The sequence below is a fragment of the Oryzias melastigma genome, linkage group LG19, assembly GCF_002922805.2.
Source record: "Oryzias melastigma strain HK-1 linkage group LG19, ASM292280v2, whole genome shotgun sequence".
Taxonomy (NCBI): Eukaryota; Metazoa; Chordata; class Actinopteri; order Beloniformes; family Adrianichthyidae; genus Oryzias; species Oryzias melastigma.
Genome location: NC_050530.1, coordinates 24,625,221 through 24,641,639, shown reverse-complemented (window position 1 = coordinate 24,641,639; position 16,419 = coordinate 24,625,221). Strand labels below are relative to the sequence as shown.

The window sequence follows — 16,419 nt, the reverse complement described above, 5'->3', positions numbered from 1 at the left end:
TTATCACCATATTTTATGGTTAATTCACCAATCCATAACTGTTCTGCTCTTTATTTACCAAATTTTCTCACTTCTCGGGGTCGGTTTTCAATTAGATTTTGGGCGTCAAAACTTTGGGATCTGTTCTCTCATGCAATAAAAACCTGCTATTCTTCAAAGTGTTGAAGACGATGTTTAAAAAAGCATTAATCTCTGTTTGGCATTGAGTCTTCCTTATGTTGTTTGAATATTTTCTGTACTAAAATGTACTTGTTTGGTCATGGGTCATACTGTCTTAAAAATGTTTCTCACTTTCTCCCCAACAGTGTTATTTTATAGATAGTATATTTATGTTTTCTGCTACTAATTAGATTTAATTCCTGTTTGTAGACAAATCCTGCTACTTGTGAACTACTCATATATGTACTGCCACTTTTATCTTTAAAAACCTTTGGAAAATAGATTTTAATATGACAAATACATATTTTATATGTTTGATTCTATTGGGTGGAGGCCTTGAATAAGCCATTTGGTTTTTCTGCCTCTCCCAGCACTGTACTTGACTTTCTTTTTATGAATCATGATTATATATTTTATTTCTGCTAAACAATAAAGACTAAAAAAAATCTGAATTATTTTGTGACCAGGCTGGGAGCTTTTGTTAAATATTCATCCAAATTGAGACGGTCACCAAACAGGAGGAAAGAACAAATCATATTAATAATGCTGATAGAAATATGATCCTTTGTCCACATATTGAAACACAAGGACTGCAAAGGTTACATGATTATCTATCTGACACCTGATTGGTTCAAAGTGTTTGCTGGCTCTTCACCCTCTGCTGTATCTAAGATGGCATCAGACACATTTGATATGGAATCCCAGCAGACGAGTGACCTCACCTGTCCAGACTGAGTGAAGATCGGGGAGTTCCTGTGTGGTCCGGGGGCTTCAGGTGTCTGATCAGATCATCTCGCGTTGGCGTTCGATTCCACCTCTGAGCAAGTCTGGAGATCTTGCTGTTTGTCCTGGTGAAGAGGAGAACAGATGTCGTTAGAAGCTGGAAATGATGGGGTTCACAACATTTCTAAGAAACCAACATCTCCACTGAAATGAAAGATTCCTGGAAAACTCAAAGTAACAAAAAAATGAACAATCTTGAGCATCAACTCAGCTAAGACAGGATTCTGGCTCTGCCGTAGAACCCACCAATGAACTTTCAGGCACCTGTCAGATCAGATGTGAATCTGAACGCTGCTCAACACCAGCTGTACTCCAGCATCAGCAGCTCCTCTGCAGCGCTCAGTGTCTCTGCCTCCAGCCTCTGTGCAGCTCTGCATCCTCCCCTGGAGCAGAGGAAGGGGGCTCTGCCCGGCTCCACGGCTTTGATATCCAGTCCTGGTACGAGCGAGCTGCTGAGTCTGGAACTCCGGCTAAGTGCAGGGGACACCTGTTCACCCCCGAACGCATCGGCATGCACGCAAGTGCACGCACGTGCATTCTTCCACTGAGCGAGAGGGAGGGAAGGATGTCAGAGAAAAAGGACCACGAGCGTACACGGAGGAGGAGCTGCAGCCTCTGAAAAGATCATGAACAAAAGAGTCAGGGGATTTGGAGGAGGAGGAGGGCTGCAGCCACGACACGAGAAAAAAAAGAAGAAACACGACTCAGGGTTCATCTAAACCTCAACATGTTCAATTCCAAAAGAACTAAAAGTGTCAGGCTTAAGCAGCAGAAGGTTTTCTGTGAAACAAGCAGGTAAAGGTGTCTGTTCATCAGGGATCCATTCTGTAACCAGCAGGGGATGCTGTGTGCCAGCTGCCAACACCACAAACTCGGCTGGTAGCAGCATTAGCACAGAGGGGTCTGAGTAAAAAACATATTTTTACTTTGATGTGAATCAGCTACATTTGAAATCTGAATGAATCCGAAGAGGACACTATCTCTATGTCACCCCTGCCCCCCAAAGAGTCACAGATTTCATAAACGGAAAATCGAATCAATGCGAACATTTCACTACATTTATTTATGACTCCACTGTGTTCTGATGATGAAACTGTTCAAAAATTACATTTAAACACATTTTTTTGTTCGAAATTGATCAACCGCACTGCATTGTGGTCTATATTCGCTAATCTAGTGAGCATCGATAAACGCTAGTATTTCACAAAGACAACTGGGAAATCTCTAGTGCACTGGATTTTAGAAGTAGTAGATTCGGACAGCACTAAAAAATGGCAAACGCACTATGTAGTGATTGGGGGGGTAAATTCAGACAGTCTAAATCTAGTGGGACCAAACTTTGGTTGTGATAGAGATTGATACGGATCCACTTTATAACTATAACAAGCATTCAAGGAAACATCAAACAGACCTCAGTACAAAACATAGTTGAGATATTTACAGTTTTGTGAGACAAACTAATACAAAAGTACAAAAGGAAGCTGTGAAAGCTCACAAAGCAGTATTTTTCTCATTGTTTCAATATTATCAGGAACATGGGACAGAGTTTTGGTTTGGTACCCAACCCAAGTTAAAAATGTCTCACAAAAACAAAAATAGTAGTAATAGTAATTTATCTCTTCAGACTCAGCGATCTATAACCCTCATATTTTGAGTATGCGTGCCCTGTATTGATTTGCCAATTTTTCCCCCACTCACATTTGCCCTTAAGGGCTGTTGGGACTAAGGCCCAATCCAATTCTTCCCTTCTCCCTTCCCCTTCATTTAGCTCTCCAAAAGGAGAGTTATGAAAAAATTGTGTCTCATATTTCAGACGTCACTTTCGTTAGATGATGTCACTGCTAGCTTTAGCGCGGAGCTTCCAGCGCTCAAATACACATAACAACAGCGGTTTTATAACTTTAAAAAGGTCTTGTAACTTCAAAAAGTTATTACTTACATTTAAATGTAAATGGTTCAGAGCGCACCCACACGAAGAAAAGCGCTTCTCAGCGTGTCGCGGTTTACCCTCTGTTCAGCACCCTATTTATCACTTTTTGTGTCATAGTTCTATGTTTAAGTTTATTCATTCATGACTTAGTATGGAGTGAAGTAGTAAAGATGGCAGACACGAGTACAGGACAGGAAAATGGGGAGGAGTAGTTGGAGGAGGAGTTTTAAAAAATCACATAAAGGTAACGTGTTGCTTCAGGTTTTTACTATAACTTGTTTGCCAAAAAGGTCCACATACACAACCTCAGTTACACTCAAATAATACACACACACACATACTGACACATAGGACTAACATACGTATATGCATACAAACACGTGTCAGTCATGCCATTCCTGCAAACAGTGAAATATCTGGTTTTTCCAAAGGGGACCAGGCGTCTATGCCCAGATGAATGACTTTTTACTACTGGGGGCAGTAATATTATGGGATCTAGAAAGTAAAACTCAAAAGGGAGAGTACTGGATTACCGTCACACCAAACCCACAGCAGAAGGCAAAGCGGCAGTGGCAGCCAGGGCCTCCAGAGAAGCAGACCGAAGGGTTCGCTTTCCAGGCAACCTGATATCAGCCGACCAGAACAGAGTCAGAGGGACCACTGCAAGACCCCCCAGTGTTAAAGAACAGGGCCACAGGAGGACGGGGAGCGTCAGCCCTTGCCTAACAGCCCCACTGACGTCCCACTGGCCCACCCAAGAGAGCCCCAGATGAGAGGACTACCACCAGACCACAAATTCAAATCAGGGGGCCCCAAGAACCAGAGCTACACCATACCCCAAGATACCACCATTCCACCATGCAGAGAGTTTTCTAGAAGGCAGGGGCTAGCCCCTCCCACTCAGGAGGAGGCCACCAGTGAGAGGTCCCAGACCAGAGTGGTAGGTATGTTAGTATACACTCTATATAAAGGGGTTGGTAGTAACACATTCAGCATGCTGGTGGAATCTTGGCAACAGCATTTTAAGGTCTACCATGTCAAATCTTATGCTACAATAAATGGCAATACATGGCTAAAGCTCCGCAGTTTGCTAATGCTACTGTGTAGTAGTCCAAAAGCTGTGCTAGTATTAGCATCTGGCGGAATGGGAGCAGCGGTTAGGAGATCTGTGGAGAACTGCCTCAGGAGTAGGGTTGGGCACCGAAGTTCGGTTCCAAGTAGGAACCGTTATGATTTGCGCGGTTACCGAAACCGAAAGATGCGGCTGCAAACGGTGCCGGATTTCGGTTCCAAATTGAAGTTTCATTTGTCTGTGGACATGTCAATCACTTGTACTCCCTTCTGATTCTTTACGATTCAGCCTATCTATTTACTTTCTTGTGTTCGTGGGCGGGCTCATATAAAACCGCCGAGATGGTCGGCTTCCGCAACGTCGGTGGGCGGGACTTTCGCTGTGAATAGTGGAGTTTCCGCAATTTTTAAACAACGCTGGAGCCCCATCCCAAAATGAAACAATGAATCGTTTCCTCCTTGTTGGGCTGCTAATAGCAGAAAGCTCGGCTCGGCTCCGCCCACCACCACAGCGGGTCGTCATCATCTGCTGCGCTTTGCAGCCGTGTGATTGACATTTATCTTCCGCCTTATTTTATTGAAATAAAATATTGCTTTTGCCCAAAAACAACTGCAAATAAATGCCACATTCCTGATTTAATTTAATAAAATGTCAGGCTAAAATTTCAAGGACGTTTAAGTTTATTTAAGACGGAGTTTTATATTATGCTTTATATTACGTGCGCACAGCTGCACGGCAGGAGGGAGTCTGCGCTTGTTTGAAGCCGCTCTGCTTTGGATTTAGGAAGATAAAGGCATTATTTTTTATTACTGAAGTACCGCAATAAGCACCGAAAGGGAACTGAAACAGAAACAAAAGAACCGCGGTAGCACCGGAACCGCAATAGAACCCATCGGTGCCCAACCCTACTCAGGAGGCAAAAGAGGTTCAGAGTGATGCCCTCCAAAAATGTTCATCTTTATGCCACGTTCACACCAAACACGATTCGTGTGTCACATCCACCGCCTCCTTTTTAGAACACATCAAAATGGCTGCTCGACACCTGACCCAAAATGTGTTCATAAACCTGACAGTCCAGGAACTGCAGTCAAAGGTTTTTAGCTTCGCCACTACATGGAAGCACTGACTGTATATCACTTTTACACCATGTTCCATGTTGTTGTGCAAATTGTATTGAAATTTCAAAAATGTTTTTCAATTGAGCTCTTTGGATCACTGAAATCTATCTCAGACATCTGTGATCATTAGTTTTCCAGGTGAATTTAATTAAAGGAAAAACTACTAAAGAAGGACGTTCCACGTTAATAAGTAGACTGACATTTTCAAGCAATATGGGAAAGAAAACGGATCTCTGCTGCTGAAAAGTGTGAAATAGTTAACTGTCTTAGATAAGGTATGAAAATCTTGGATGTTTCAGGAAATAATAACCTTAGTCAATTAAGAGATTAGCAGCTGATTCAGACACACCCGGGTTCATGCAGATAACGGCAGAATGAGAAAGGTTTCTGTCAGACGAATACATCAGATTAAGAGAGCAGCTGCTAAAATTCCATTAAAAAGCAGCAGCACATGTTTGAAGCTGCTGCGTCTCCTGAGTCTCCCCAACATCAAGAATCTCAGAATAAACGAGTCATTTTTCAGATACTCAGTTCTTGAGCAGAGACAGCATTGTTTTTCTGGATGTTCATTTTAGTTGTTCTGATAAAGACAAGTTGAAGGACAGGAACACAGCCTGTTATTAGAATCTTCTTGTTTTGATTCTGTGGTAACAGCTCCCGGATGCCTGTGTGCAGGAAGTTGTAGGTTTTTTCTCAACTTTTTCTTCTCCTTTTCAGCATTTCACACCATTTTTTGGCATTTACAATTCCTTCAGCTGATAGTTCATCAAAATATTCTAGCAATCAAACACTATTCCGATGTAAATCTGGAAGTTTCTCCTACGTCTGTGTGAAGAAAAGGACAAAACAAACGAGCAATTGAGTTTTTAAAATGAGACTCTCCAAAGCAGACAAGCTGCAGCCAGAGGCGGCTGCTGCTCATTGGCTCCCAGCTCTGTTTCCATGGTTTCCAGAAGAAGCAACAGGTGAAGAGAAGGAGGAACATCACGAGAGGAAGCAGTTTCATTGTAAAAGGACTTGAATTACTTAATCATAGTCTGGGAAATAGAAAAGAACCTCGACTATCGCTTGACAGATTCCACAAAACAGAAAAATCAGCTCCAAAAATCACACAAACGGTTTCTAAAGACAAGGAACAGCAATCGGAACTCTTTCAATATTTACAGCACAGAGGAACAGATTGCTGCTGATTTGGACTGTTCTGTAGGACCCGGTGCTTAATTCAGTAATTGTGAGCTCCAGTGTAATCAGTATTCTGAGTTCTTAGAGCAGGGCTCCATCTCGGAGAGCCTGAGGTCAGAACAACAGCAGATGAGGGAAAACTGAAAAGGTTTTATGAAGAATCCTTCAGCATTTAAGCTGGAGAAAACAATGTTCTGCAATAAAAGTAAATGGCGTCTGCTTATTCAGTCTTCATTTGCTATAACTCTGTTCATATGTCGTTGCCTCACAGTTTCACTGATTTTTTATTACAAATTTCCTTTTTTTTTTTTAACAGAGCATTGTGTTCTGCATTGCTATTGACAGACCTTGCCAATCAAACTCCTCCATGCTGTGTCTCCTGCACAGAATGAGTTCAGTTTGTCACATTTACACATAAACTATATTACCAAAAGTATCCTGGTCACAAATGTATAAAATCAAGGACCACTCGGTCCTGGAAGAGTGAAAGAAGAGGGATGGAAGGATGGATGCATATAGTTTATCTTCAGTCACAACCAGATCTTTGGTTTCATTCTGTAATAGTGGACTTATTATTTGTAGGAAGATAAAAGTATGAAATTGCTCATGTCTGTCTGAGAAAAATAAACCGTGTAGTCAGGATTTGTATAGTCCTAATACATCTGTAACATTTGCACAAAATAAAGATTAATCAATTTTAGTTGTAGCCTGTGGCAGGTTTCTTTTAGAATAAAATTCCTGTAATTAATGAGGGATCTCTGCATTGTACTTTTCCACCTTCATCTGGGCTCAAAGTGCTTTACAGTCCCATTCACTCGTCCACACATACAGTCACACACTGAGGGCGGCTCCACTGCTAGATGAGGTGTCAACCTCTGACCACCAAGACAAAAGCGGGGTTCAGTGTCTTGCCAGAGGGCACTTTGACGCATGGCAGAAACAAACCTGCAACTCTCCAATCAGAGGTCAGGCACATTAATTCTGTACTACAGACACCCTTTAGTTCTGGTGCAGGCCGACATTTTCTACTGGCCTGCAGCACCTATTCATGACTTTAGACTCAAAACTCGACTTTAATTTTCTTAACTAAAAGTATCTATCACATATTACAAAATGGAAAAAAATTGATTTATTTTAGATGTTTTCTAAACAGTCTCTCTTATCTTTTAAATTATGTCTTTTATCAAGTGTAATAAGGTAATTTCACTGAATGAAATATGTAAAATAGCATGTGATGTCATAAAAAAGATTGGTTGGAAGCGTTAAACAGAACTGAAAAACTTTCAACCTGTTAAGCTGCTGGATGTCATGGTACATATGATAAATTAATGCGTAGAAAAACGAGTGGTTTACTGTACAATCTCACCAAATACCAGCTGCTGATCACGGTAGAAAACAAGCCAATTATTTACAGAGACAGAATGCTTAAACGCTTTACTGCTTTAGAAGATGGGTCAGGTCATCAGCTGGTTTTGTTTACAAATTTAATCAACACATTTTTCAAAGTGTTTACTGCTAAAAAAGTTAACTGAGCAAACATTCAGACAATATTGACCTGTTGTTTCAGAAGTGTTAATTGCCTCTGGCTGCAGAAGGAGAAAATCGGAATTGAGATGAGAAAAAATGTTATGGGTAATATCTACATGCTAGTCATGTGGTGAGGTTTGTGGCTCTTTCAAATACACAAACATGTGAAGCCAGAGTATCGAGCAGCTTCTGATTGTGTTTCGTATCTCATACCAGCATCATTTTATCAACCTAGAAGGTTCAAATTGGAGCAAGAAAGAATGTAAATCTAACAGTTATGGATGTAAAACATTATTTTCACGATGATTCGATTCATATCATTTGTGGCTGCTGATCCGATTCATAGAGGATATTGATTTGTTTTGAACAATCTGATTGACTGAGCTAAAATGGATCAGGACATCTTTAAACCAGTGTGGCTCAGAGATAAATACTGAACAGTGCAGGTGAAGTTTTTCCGATTCTTTGTATTTCTTCAAGATAATATTGTATGAATTAACTATAACAAACAAGTAAACAAGAATTAACGGTAAATAAAAGTTTAGATTGATAAAGTTCAGCCCACTGTTGTTTTTCCACATTAGAATAATCCAAAGGGAAGATTATTAAAACATTCTACCATCACATGACTTTGCTAAATTCAAAGTGTTTCCACACATTGGACTGGAATGATGGTTGATTAGTTTCTGCTGCATCACGTGTGTGTTGTCTGCTGTGAGGGACCTTTGTCATTTTTATGTTAGCATAAAAATTAGCATTCTGCTAGCTTTTTGGACTATTTTGGCATTTACTAAGATCTTTTAAGGCTATTTAAGAGTTTGGCTGATATTTCAGCTACATGGTTTGGCTAATTTAGGCTTTTTCCAGTTTTTTAGGCTATTTTGAACTTTAGCTATTTTTTTCAGCTACATGCTAGCTGGTTTGGCTAGCATAAGTTTTTTTTTTTTAGGGTAATTTGGCATTTAGCTAATATTTTAGCTGGCTGTCAGCTTCAGCGTTTTCAACTATCAATTTCAGCATCTTCATCTATCAGCACTAGGATCCTCAGTGGCCAAATTACAGCATTCACTCTAGCATTATCACAGGTAATGCTATATATCTAGTTCATAATTATGTTAAAAAGTTACAGTTTTAAAGTTTTAAAAATGTAGTTTTAGAGTGTTCAATAAATGTTTTTCCCGTTCGTGACTTAAGGTGTGTCTTGGATTTTGGCCCCTTGTGCGATTGAGTTTGACACCTCTGGTCTAACCTTTATTTGTAAATGTAGTCCATGCGTTCGTCCTTCTGGACAAAAATCTTTGTGACTTTGGTGTAAAAGTCCTCTTTTCATTCATTCATCTTCCTGTCCGCTTCGTCCCTTTCGGGTCGCGGGGTGCCGGAGCCTAACCCGGCTGCTGATGGGCGAAGGCGGGGTACACCCTGGACAGGTCTCCAGTCTGTTGCAGGGTCAAAAGTCCTCTTTTTCCTCATTTAGTTTTAGAAGTTTCTTAGTTTCAGTGATAGTGTGATTGTCCAGCAATGCTCATCTATTAGTTATAAACTCCTGTTTTGATGAAAAAGGTCCACTTTGAGACATTTTTAATGACATTACATCCATCATTTTTGCAGTCAGATGAAAAAAAAATGAAGAATCACAGATGTCTATTGAATGTAATCTTCCTGTTTTTACACTCTTTAGGTCTGCGCTTATGGAGGCGAACACCTTGGCATGGGAGGGGGCAAAAATTGCTAAGCAGAGATGGAAAAAAACCCACATGTGATGTAGATTTCCAATTTTGGTGCACAAACTGAAAATAAAAAACTGTTTGACAAACCTGACAAAATGATGTGAATGTTTGTTAAATGTGAACCTCTGAGGGGTGATAAGGTGAGCAGGGGGAGGTTATATGACAATGATGCACCATCTCAGAGCAGACAAACAGACAAAAGATTCCTCCAGCTGATTGATTTCAGCCTCCACTTTAAAAATTACCGTTTCTGCTGGCAGGCTCTGTGGGCTGCAACAGCCAGATGTGAGTTACTGAACATCCTCAAAAGAGCTCAATGTTCATCTTGCAGACCCGTTTTATTATTTTTTCTCTTCTCTGTTGCTATGGAGACCGGTAGCCAGAGGCCATTGTTGGTAATAGCTACCTTGGGCTCCTAAACGTGGTTGCATTTGGTGTGTGGCAGCATATGCTTTAGAGAGTTTACTCGCAGGCTCTGAGCCGCTCAGCTCAATAAACCCAGCGAGTGACATACAGCGTTGTTATGAAAAAGCTTCTGCTCAGCAGTGTGCCCGTCAAAATGTCACAACACTTTTATGCCTACAAACTTACACTGCAATTTGATTGCTGGAATGTTTTTTTTGCTTTCTTGACGACTAGTGTGAGATATTTTAAGATTTAAGTAGCAGCAATTCCAGTTGAAGCATGAAGTTGGACAAACACTCATCTCTAAAGATATTCATTTGTGGCAGCTAAAAAAAATTCTAATAACCAGTCTTTCAGCTGGAAGCAAACTGCTCTACCTCTACAGTCACCAACAGTGGGTTAGTAAAAGGAATACAGAGGGTGAGACTCGCCTTTTCTTGCAGTCGTATCTTCCCGTTGTTCCCAGGCTCTGACAAGACAACAGAGAAAATGATTAGCCACGACTCAAGCCAAGCACGACACATACGGCACTGGGGGATGGGGTCAAAACTGATGCTTCCCATTAACACAATTTTGGCAAAGCCGAAAACACAACTTTCAATTAACTCTAATTACGTCTTAATGACAACAATTAAGCAAAATCCTGTCGATGTCTTCTTTTTCCTGAAATGATTGGCAGTCATCGATTTTGTCACTTTAAAGAGGAGAGAAAGATCTGTAATGTTGACTATTACTTTTAAAAGATGGAATTAAAAATAACACAAAGTAACAAGTATTTTGGTCAATCAGAATCAGGGGTCTCAAACTCAATTTACCTCGGAGCCTCTGAAGGAAGAGTCTGGCTCAGGCTGGACCGTACGGGGTTCCATTTGGGCCAAAAATATGTTTTTGTGTCCATTGTCTATGTCTTTGGTTCATTGTCTATGTCTACAGAACAAGTTTATTGAACATTTGTTCATGTCTATGTTCTACTAAACATTATCTTCTGTGAATATCTTCAGCTGAATTTTGTGATTGGTCGACTGGTGTAAGTCCTAGAAATGTCCCGTCATCATGCTCTGCAGCTCCAGCATAAAAGCCCCTTCTGGGTTTTTATTTTGGTCCTGCCCCCCACCATATGCTGGTCCACTCTCTATTTAATGAAGGAACCTAAACCGCCAGGTGAGCCGTAGAAAGTACAGGCAGGCAGGCTGGCATGCACAGATCTCCTGGCTGCTTACAATGCCTGGAAACAGTTTGTTTACAGAGACAGGGAGACGATGAACCCGCTGTCATTCAAGCGTCTTTGAGAGTCTGAAGATCTAAACCTGCAACCACACTGCTGTGCCATTGAGCTGATGTTATTAATTATTATAATTATAAGTTTGTTTTATGGTTCATGTGCAATTTAGGTGCAACAACATGTGGAGGAGTTAAAACTGCAGAGGCAGACAACAAACCTACACTTTATTTAAAGACAACAGTGATGATTGGGAAAAATATTTGTTTGACTTTAAATGTATTACAAAGGAAAGGCAGAAATGAGGAATATCTGCTCAAGTCCAATATTGTTCTTCCTTACCAAAAACAGAAATAAAATAAGAAATGAATATAAACTCTTTAATTGAATTTTTATGATCAAATAAATGTTCTACTGTTCAGTGAAAGTTCTTCATCAGCATGACATTAACAGAGCTGCATCTTGCATGTATGTGGCAGTAAAGTGAAATTATCTGTAATACGTTAGATTTTGCTCTTGTTCTTCACTTGAGGCCCATCGCCTGGCTGGGATGTGAGCTGCAGTCAGCATAGAAAGCATGATGCTGGGAGTAAAGCAGCATTTTAGTGGATTCAAGTAGAGATCTCTCAACTTAAAGGGTTAGTAATGGGGTTGTGGGTCATTTTCGGTGTTAACTGTATTTCGCCTTATATTTACCATTTCCAAATGTTTTGGCGTGTTTTGAGCAAGAAATATTGAAATAAAACGGCATTTTTGAGGCCAAATTTGGCAAACCTGTCTCTTCCGGGTCAAAAGCTCCGTTTTGGTCACGTGGTGCGTGTGACGTCACAGGGGTCAACATAGCAAGATGGCTTCTCCTCTGCGTGTCGGAGCTAGCGATAGCGGCGATATTTCCAGGTCCACAATTCTGTCTTCAGACTCAGATTGTGGAAACATTTGTTCTGAAAGTGACGCTGATTCAGAGGCGCCGGGTGTTTGTGGTTTGAGGACTGTAAAGCCCTATCAATTTGAGCCGGCAGCGCGGAAAGTAAGAGCTCACAATCTGGCAATGACACTGACAGTGACGCTGAGAATGCCCATGAAAACGAAAGCTGTCAGTTTATCAGAGCCATGCTCGAAGCTGGAAGACGTGGAGCATTTCGTGAAGCTTTTTTTTACAGATCGGAACCTTTTGGCGACTCTAAATCAAATCATCAATGACGCTGACTATCCGGGTCGGTAATGCAGAGTTTCATATGCAAAATAAAGAGCTTAGAGACATGTTTGCAGGACCGTCCGCCACTTTATTATTATTTATTTATTCACTTATTTATTCACTTTATTCACATACCCGGAAGCTCTTTCACCACCTTACTGCATGTCTCTGACATGCGCAGAAACCAAAGGAGAATGTAAACAGTGCTCCGTACGCCCCGTTCTCCACATGAATCGTCCCGTTTCAACACACAACAACAACAGGGGATGACAACAGTCTGTCACGTTAGCTAAGTACACTGAAAATTCCGAAAACGATTCCTCTTCAGATGAAAGCATCACACAGAAATGAATGAGATCTGATCTTTCACGGAGGAAGAAATGACTGGTGGACCGCTGCGAGTGTCGATGGTTTCATCAACGGATCTGCAGAGATCCTGCAAGCCACCATCAATGATTAATAAACTGCAAATCAAACAAAGAAACTTCCAAACATGTGCAATGTTTTAAACATTCAGTTTACCTGTTGAAATCAGAAGCTTTTCACACTTTAGTCGGTCTGATTCTGCTCAGTGTTCATTCACAATAGGCCCATTTCGATTGTAAATCTCGTAAATTTACCACTTTAAAAATCATAATTTTATTTATTTATTTATTTTTTTGGTGGCCCTAATACTCCATCGTACCATAACACCGATGTTTATAGAATTCAACTTTGCCGCAGCGCACACACATACATGTATCTGCAGACACCCTGGGTCCGCCTGCATTCTGCTGCTGGCGCTGTCTCACCCACATGACGTCAACGCGTCACGTGACCCAAATCGAGCCGTTTCTGAAGCAGGGCGAAATGCGAGTGTGATTTGTTGTTGATTTTGTCAAATTTTACAAAAACCTGCGTTTGTCAACGGTAATTATTTGTTATTTTTGATACATTAGAACATATGGAATATATCTGGATACTTATTTTAGCTTTGTCCCAGGGCATTACTAACACTTTAAATCTTCACTTTGAGTGAACCTCCATTTGATGCAACATAAGTTCATAAAATTCATGAATCTTTTTTTTTTGTAATGTATTCTTTTGCTTTGCTAAAACAGAAAATTGTTTCAAATCATCCCCTAAAATAGGAATGACAAATGTTATCATTAGACGTTCTGGAGAGACGTGTGGAACACGCAAGACGGCAGCAGGTTAATGGCTTTAAGCAGCTCATAAGTATTTTTGCTGAAGAAATTGTCACCATCTCTTTTTTAAAGGCCTACTCCAATAAAAATGTGTTTTTGTAGTTTTTAATGTTTTTGTGGCAGTGTTCTAATGATGGAGGACACGTATAAAGTCAATTAGGTTAATATTACATTTCTGAGTAAGTCTTTTTACGAATCGATGTGAATCAGGATTAGACTAAAAAATGCTGTTTTAAAAGAGTATATTTGTAATGGGCGGGGCCACAAGCTCCCAACTCTGCGCTCTTTGCAACAAGAAGGTAAAGGGGGGCGGGGTTGCTCTTTGCCAATACTTCCTGCCAACAACTCAGGGGTGAATTTCTAATAAACTCCTGGCACTCTGCAGAAACACTGTCCTAGAAAATGACCATTTAATCCCTTGAGGGACTAGGAACTCGAGGATTCATAGAACCGTAGTTACAGAAACAACTTTTGTTTTTTGTTTTGGCTAAAAACGGCATAATTACACATCATACAATCACTAAGAACAATTTCCAACAAGCCATGTCATAACTTGCAACATTTGATTTGCTAATAATGGAAAGTCTGCCTCACATACTGATTTTAAATACATGAGTAGTACTGCAACACATTTTGACTAATGTTTTCCACCAAAAAATGAGACACTGGTGTGATTAAAAACACCATTAGCTGTCACAGAATATCAGGCTTACTTAGATGCAAGACAAATCTGTGAATGCTCAATGAAGTGCTAGTAATTTAATGACAAAAAGCACAAATCAAAACTTGAAAACAAGCAGAAGATACAGCAGTGTCCTCAGCGTGGTGTAATGATGACTGAACAAATTAGAACATACCGACACTGAGGACTCAAACAGGGACACTAAAGTACTGCTTTAGCAAATCAATCAAGTGCAGGCAGCTGTGCACCACTTCACAGAGGTCCACAGATGAGCGCCCACAGCAAAACTAAACTGACAGACTGTCATTAGGAGCGGCAGACAGAGGCTGAGACATATTTCAGAATAGGTGGCAGCTAGTGGGAGCTACGTGGGATTATGTCCAAGCCCTCGGAAACCACAGTAACAGAAACAACACAAGTGTTATTGAGTCAACACTGCTGCTAACAGTGCACTCAGTTGTGTTAAAGAGATGTATGGGCTTGTGGCAGGTGATGAGTCTCAGATCAAATCTATAAGAAATGAACCCTACAGCCCATTCCATTCAGCATCAGGCATCACAACCAGACAGGATTCATTTAAAAACAACCTTTTTTTCTTGATTATATAAGACACCTTTAACTTTCAATGTGTGAGTCAATCAAAAGGCGGGTCAGCAGCTGCCCTCTCAACAGATCTGGAACTGAATAGAGTTTTCATAACTTTTTCATTCTTTAAATTTGGTCCACATTTTACCAAAGGAAGCTGTAATAACTAATAACTTTTTTCTTATTTTGTTGGATTGGTCAATAATGCTTTTTTAATTCTTATTTTTATTATATTCATAGAGGCGTTGGCGGTGGGCTTTAGAATAAATACATATTGTCACACTATTCATCTCAGAAACAGGTCAACTATGGGTACTGGAGAATCACCTCCGGTTTGGGGGCAGTGGCACTCAAGTAATCATCATGCAAGGACTTGACATAGAGAAAGTGAATAAGTACAGGTACTATGGTGTTCACATCATGAAGAAATTTTGACACGCAACACTACTTCTATATACAGGAAGGCCCAAAGATGCCTCCACCTCCTGAGGAGACCGAGGTCATTTGGCGTGTGGAAGACTACTTACGACTTTCTACTGTATGCATCAGTGAATCTCTATGCTGTGGTCTGTTGAAGTGGTCGGATTACGACAGAGACAAGAACAAGTCGGACAAACTGATAGTGTGATCTCTGTCTTGGGCTGCTCCCTGGACTCAGTGAACCTTGTGGGAGTGAAGAGGATGTTAGCAAAGCTGTCCAGGATATAGAGCAGCTACTTTCACCCCAGTGTGAGATAGTGACTGCTGTACCCTAAATCCTTAAAACTCCAGGCCCTTTATTCCTACAGGAGCCAGACAGTAAAACAACAGCATCACAGAGGCTGTTTACTGCTGTTATGTTTCTGTTTCTTGTGCTCCCATCCTAGCTTCTTTGAAAAACTGTTTTTCTTTGCAACATTAATGAGCAGTTCTTATAATTTGATCAATACTGAATTGTTTTCTATGAAATAATTTACTATATTTTTAGACTCTCACTTGATATTCTTTATCAAAGGGCCTATGACATGATTTTCTTAAGTCTTTCAGAGTAAACTACATCCATATACAATACATTACTTTCGGGAAACTAAAAAACACCTTTGTTATGTAATATGAGTTATTCTTCTGAGTTCTTTTCACACCCGGAAGTAAGACGACTTTTGCTCTTTGTGGGAGTGCTGTCCCTATCATCACATCAACCTAGAGTTGACCATGGCCACGTATTTCTCCCACAAAAACAAACAACATCCAAACTTCTCCAAAGATGGATGTATATACCACATTTCTTCCAATTCTTCTGTCTCTTGTTGACCCGGGTTTTCAGTAGCTACCTGGTCTAACTGGTACTCGTTAATGGTGTTAGCCGCTCCTTTGATATCTGCCCGTCTTCCCTGGGGTCTGCAGACCCTGAGTGTCTGTGGTATTTGTGTTGTGAGCCAGTGTAGCAATGGCCACGAAATGCTCATTTGATTTAGCATTTAAACTTTGTGTGGTGGTATACGGCAAAGAACATTCTAGTGAGGAATCTGCACAAATGTTCGGGTGGATCCTAAACATGTCGGAGAATAACAAGCAGACGGCTGTGGAAGAAGAAGCAACAAGCTAACGATTTCCTGGTGGAGGTGCTTAGCTAAATTATTTATTTATCTATTTCTATAGATAAAATACA

General features: G+C 40.5%; 1 protein-coding gene across 2 annotated transcripts in view; it reads right to left on the bottom strand.

Annotated features, from left to right (window-relative positions):
• The window catches only part of ankfn1 (ankyrin repeat and fibronectin type III domain containing 1), a 64,706-nt gene that overhangs the window by 31,745 nt on the left and 16,542 nt on the right, over positions 1–16,419 (bottom strand). For both annotated transcript variants that reach the window (XM_024285518.2, XM_036217112.1), the window contains 2 exons: positions 10,335–10,372; positions 882–1,007 (listed from right to left, as the gene is read on the bottom strand). In XM_024285518.2, coding sequence (XP_024141286.1) covers positions 882–1,007; positions 10,335–10,372 — 164 coding nt within the window. The remainder of the gene's footprint in view (positions 1–881; positions 1,008–10,334; positions 10,373–16,419) is intronic.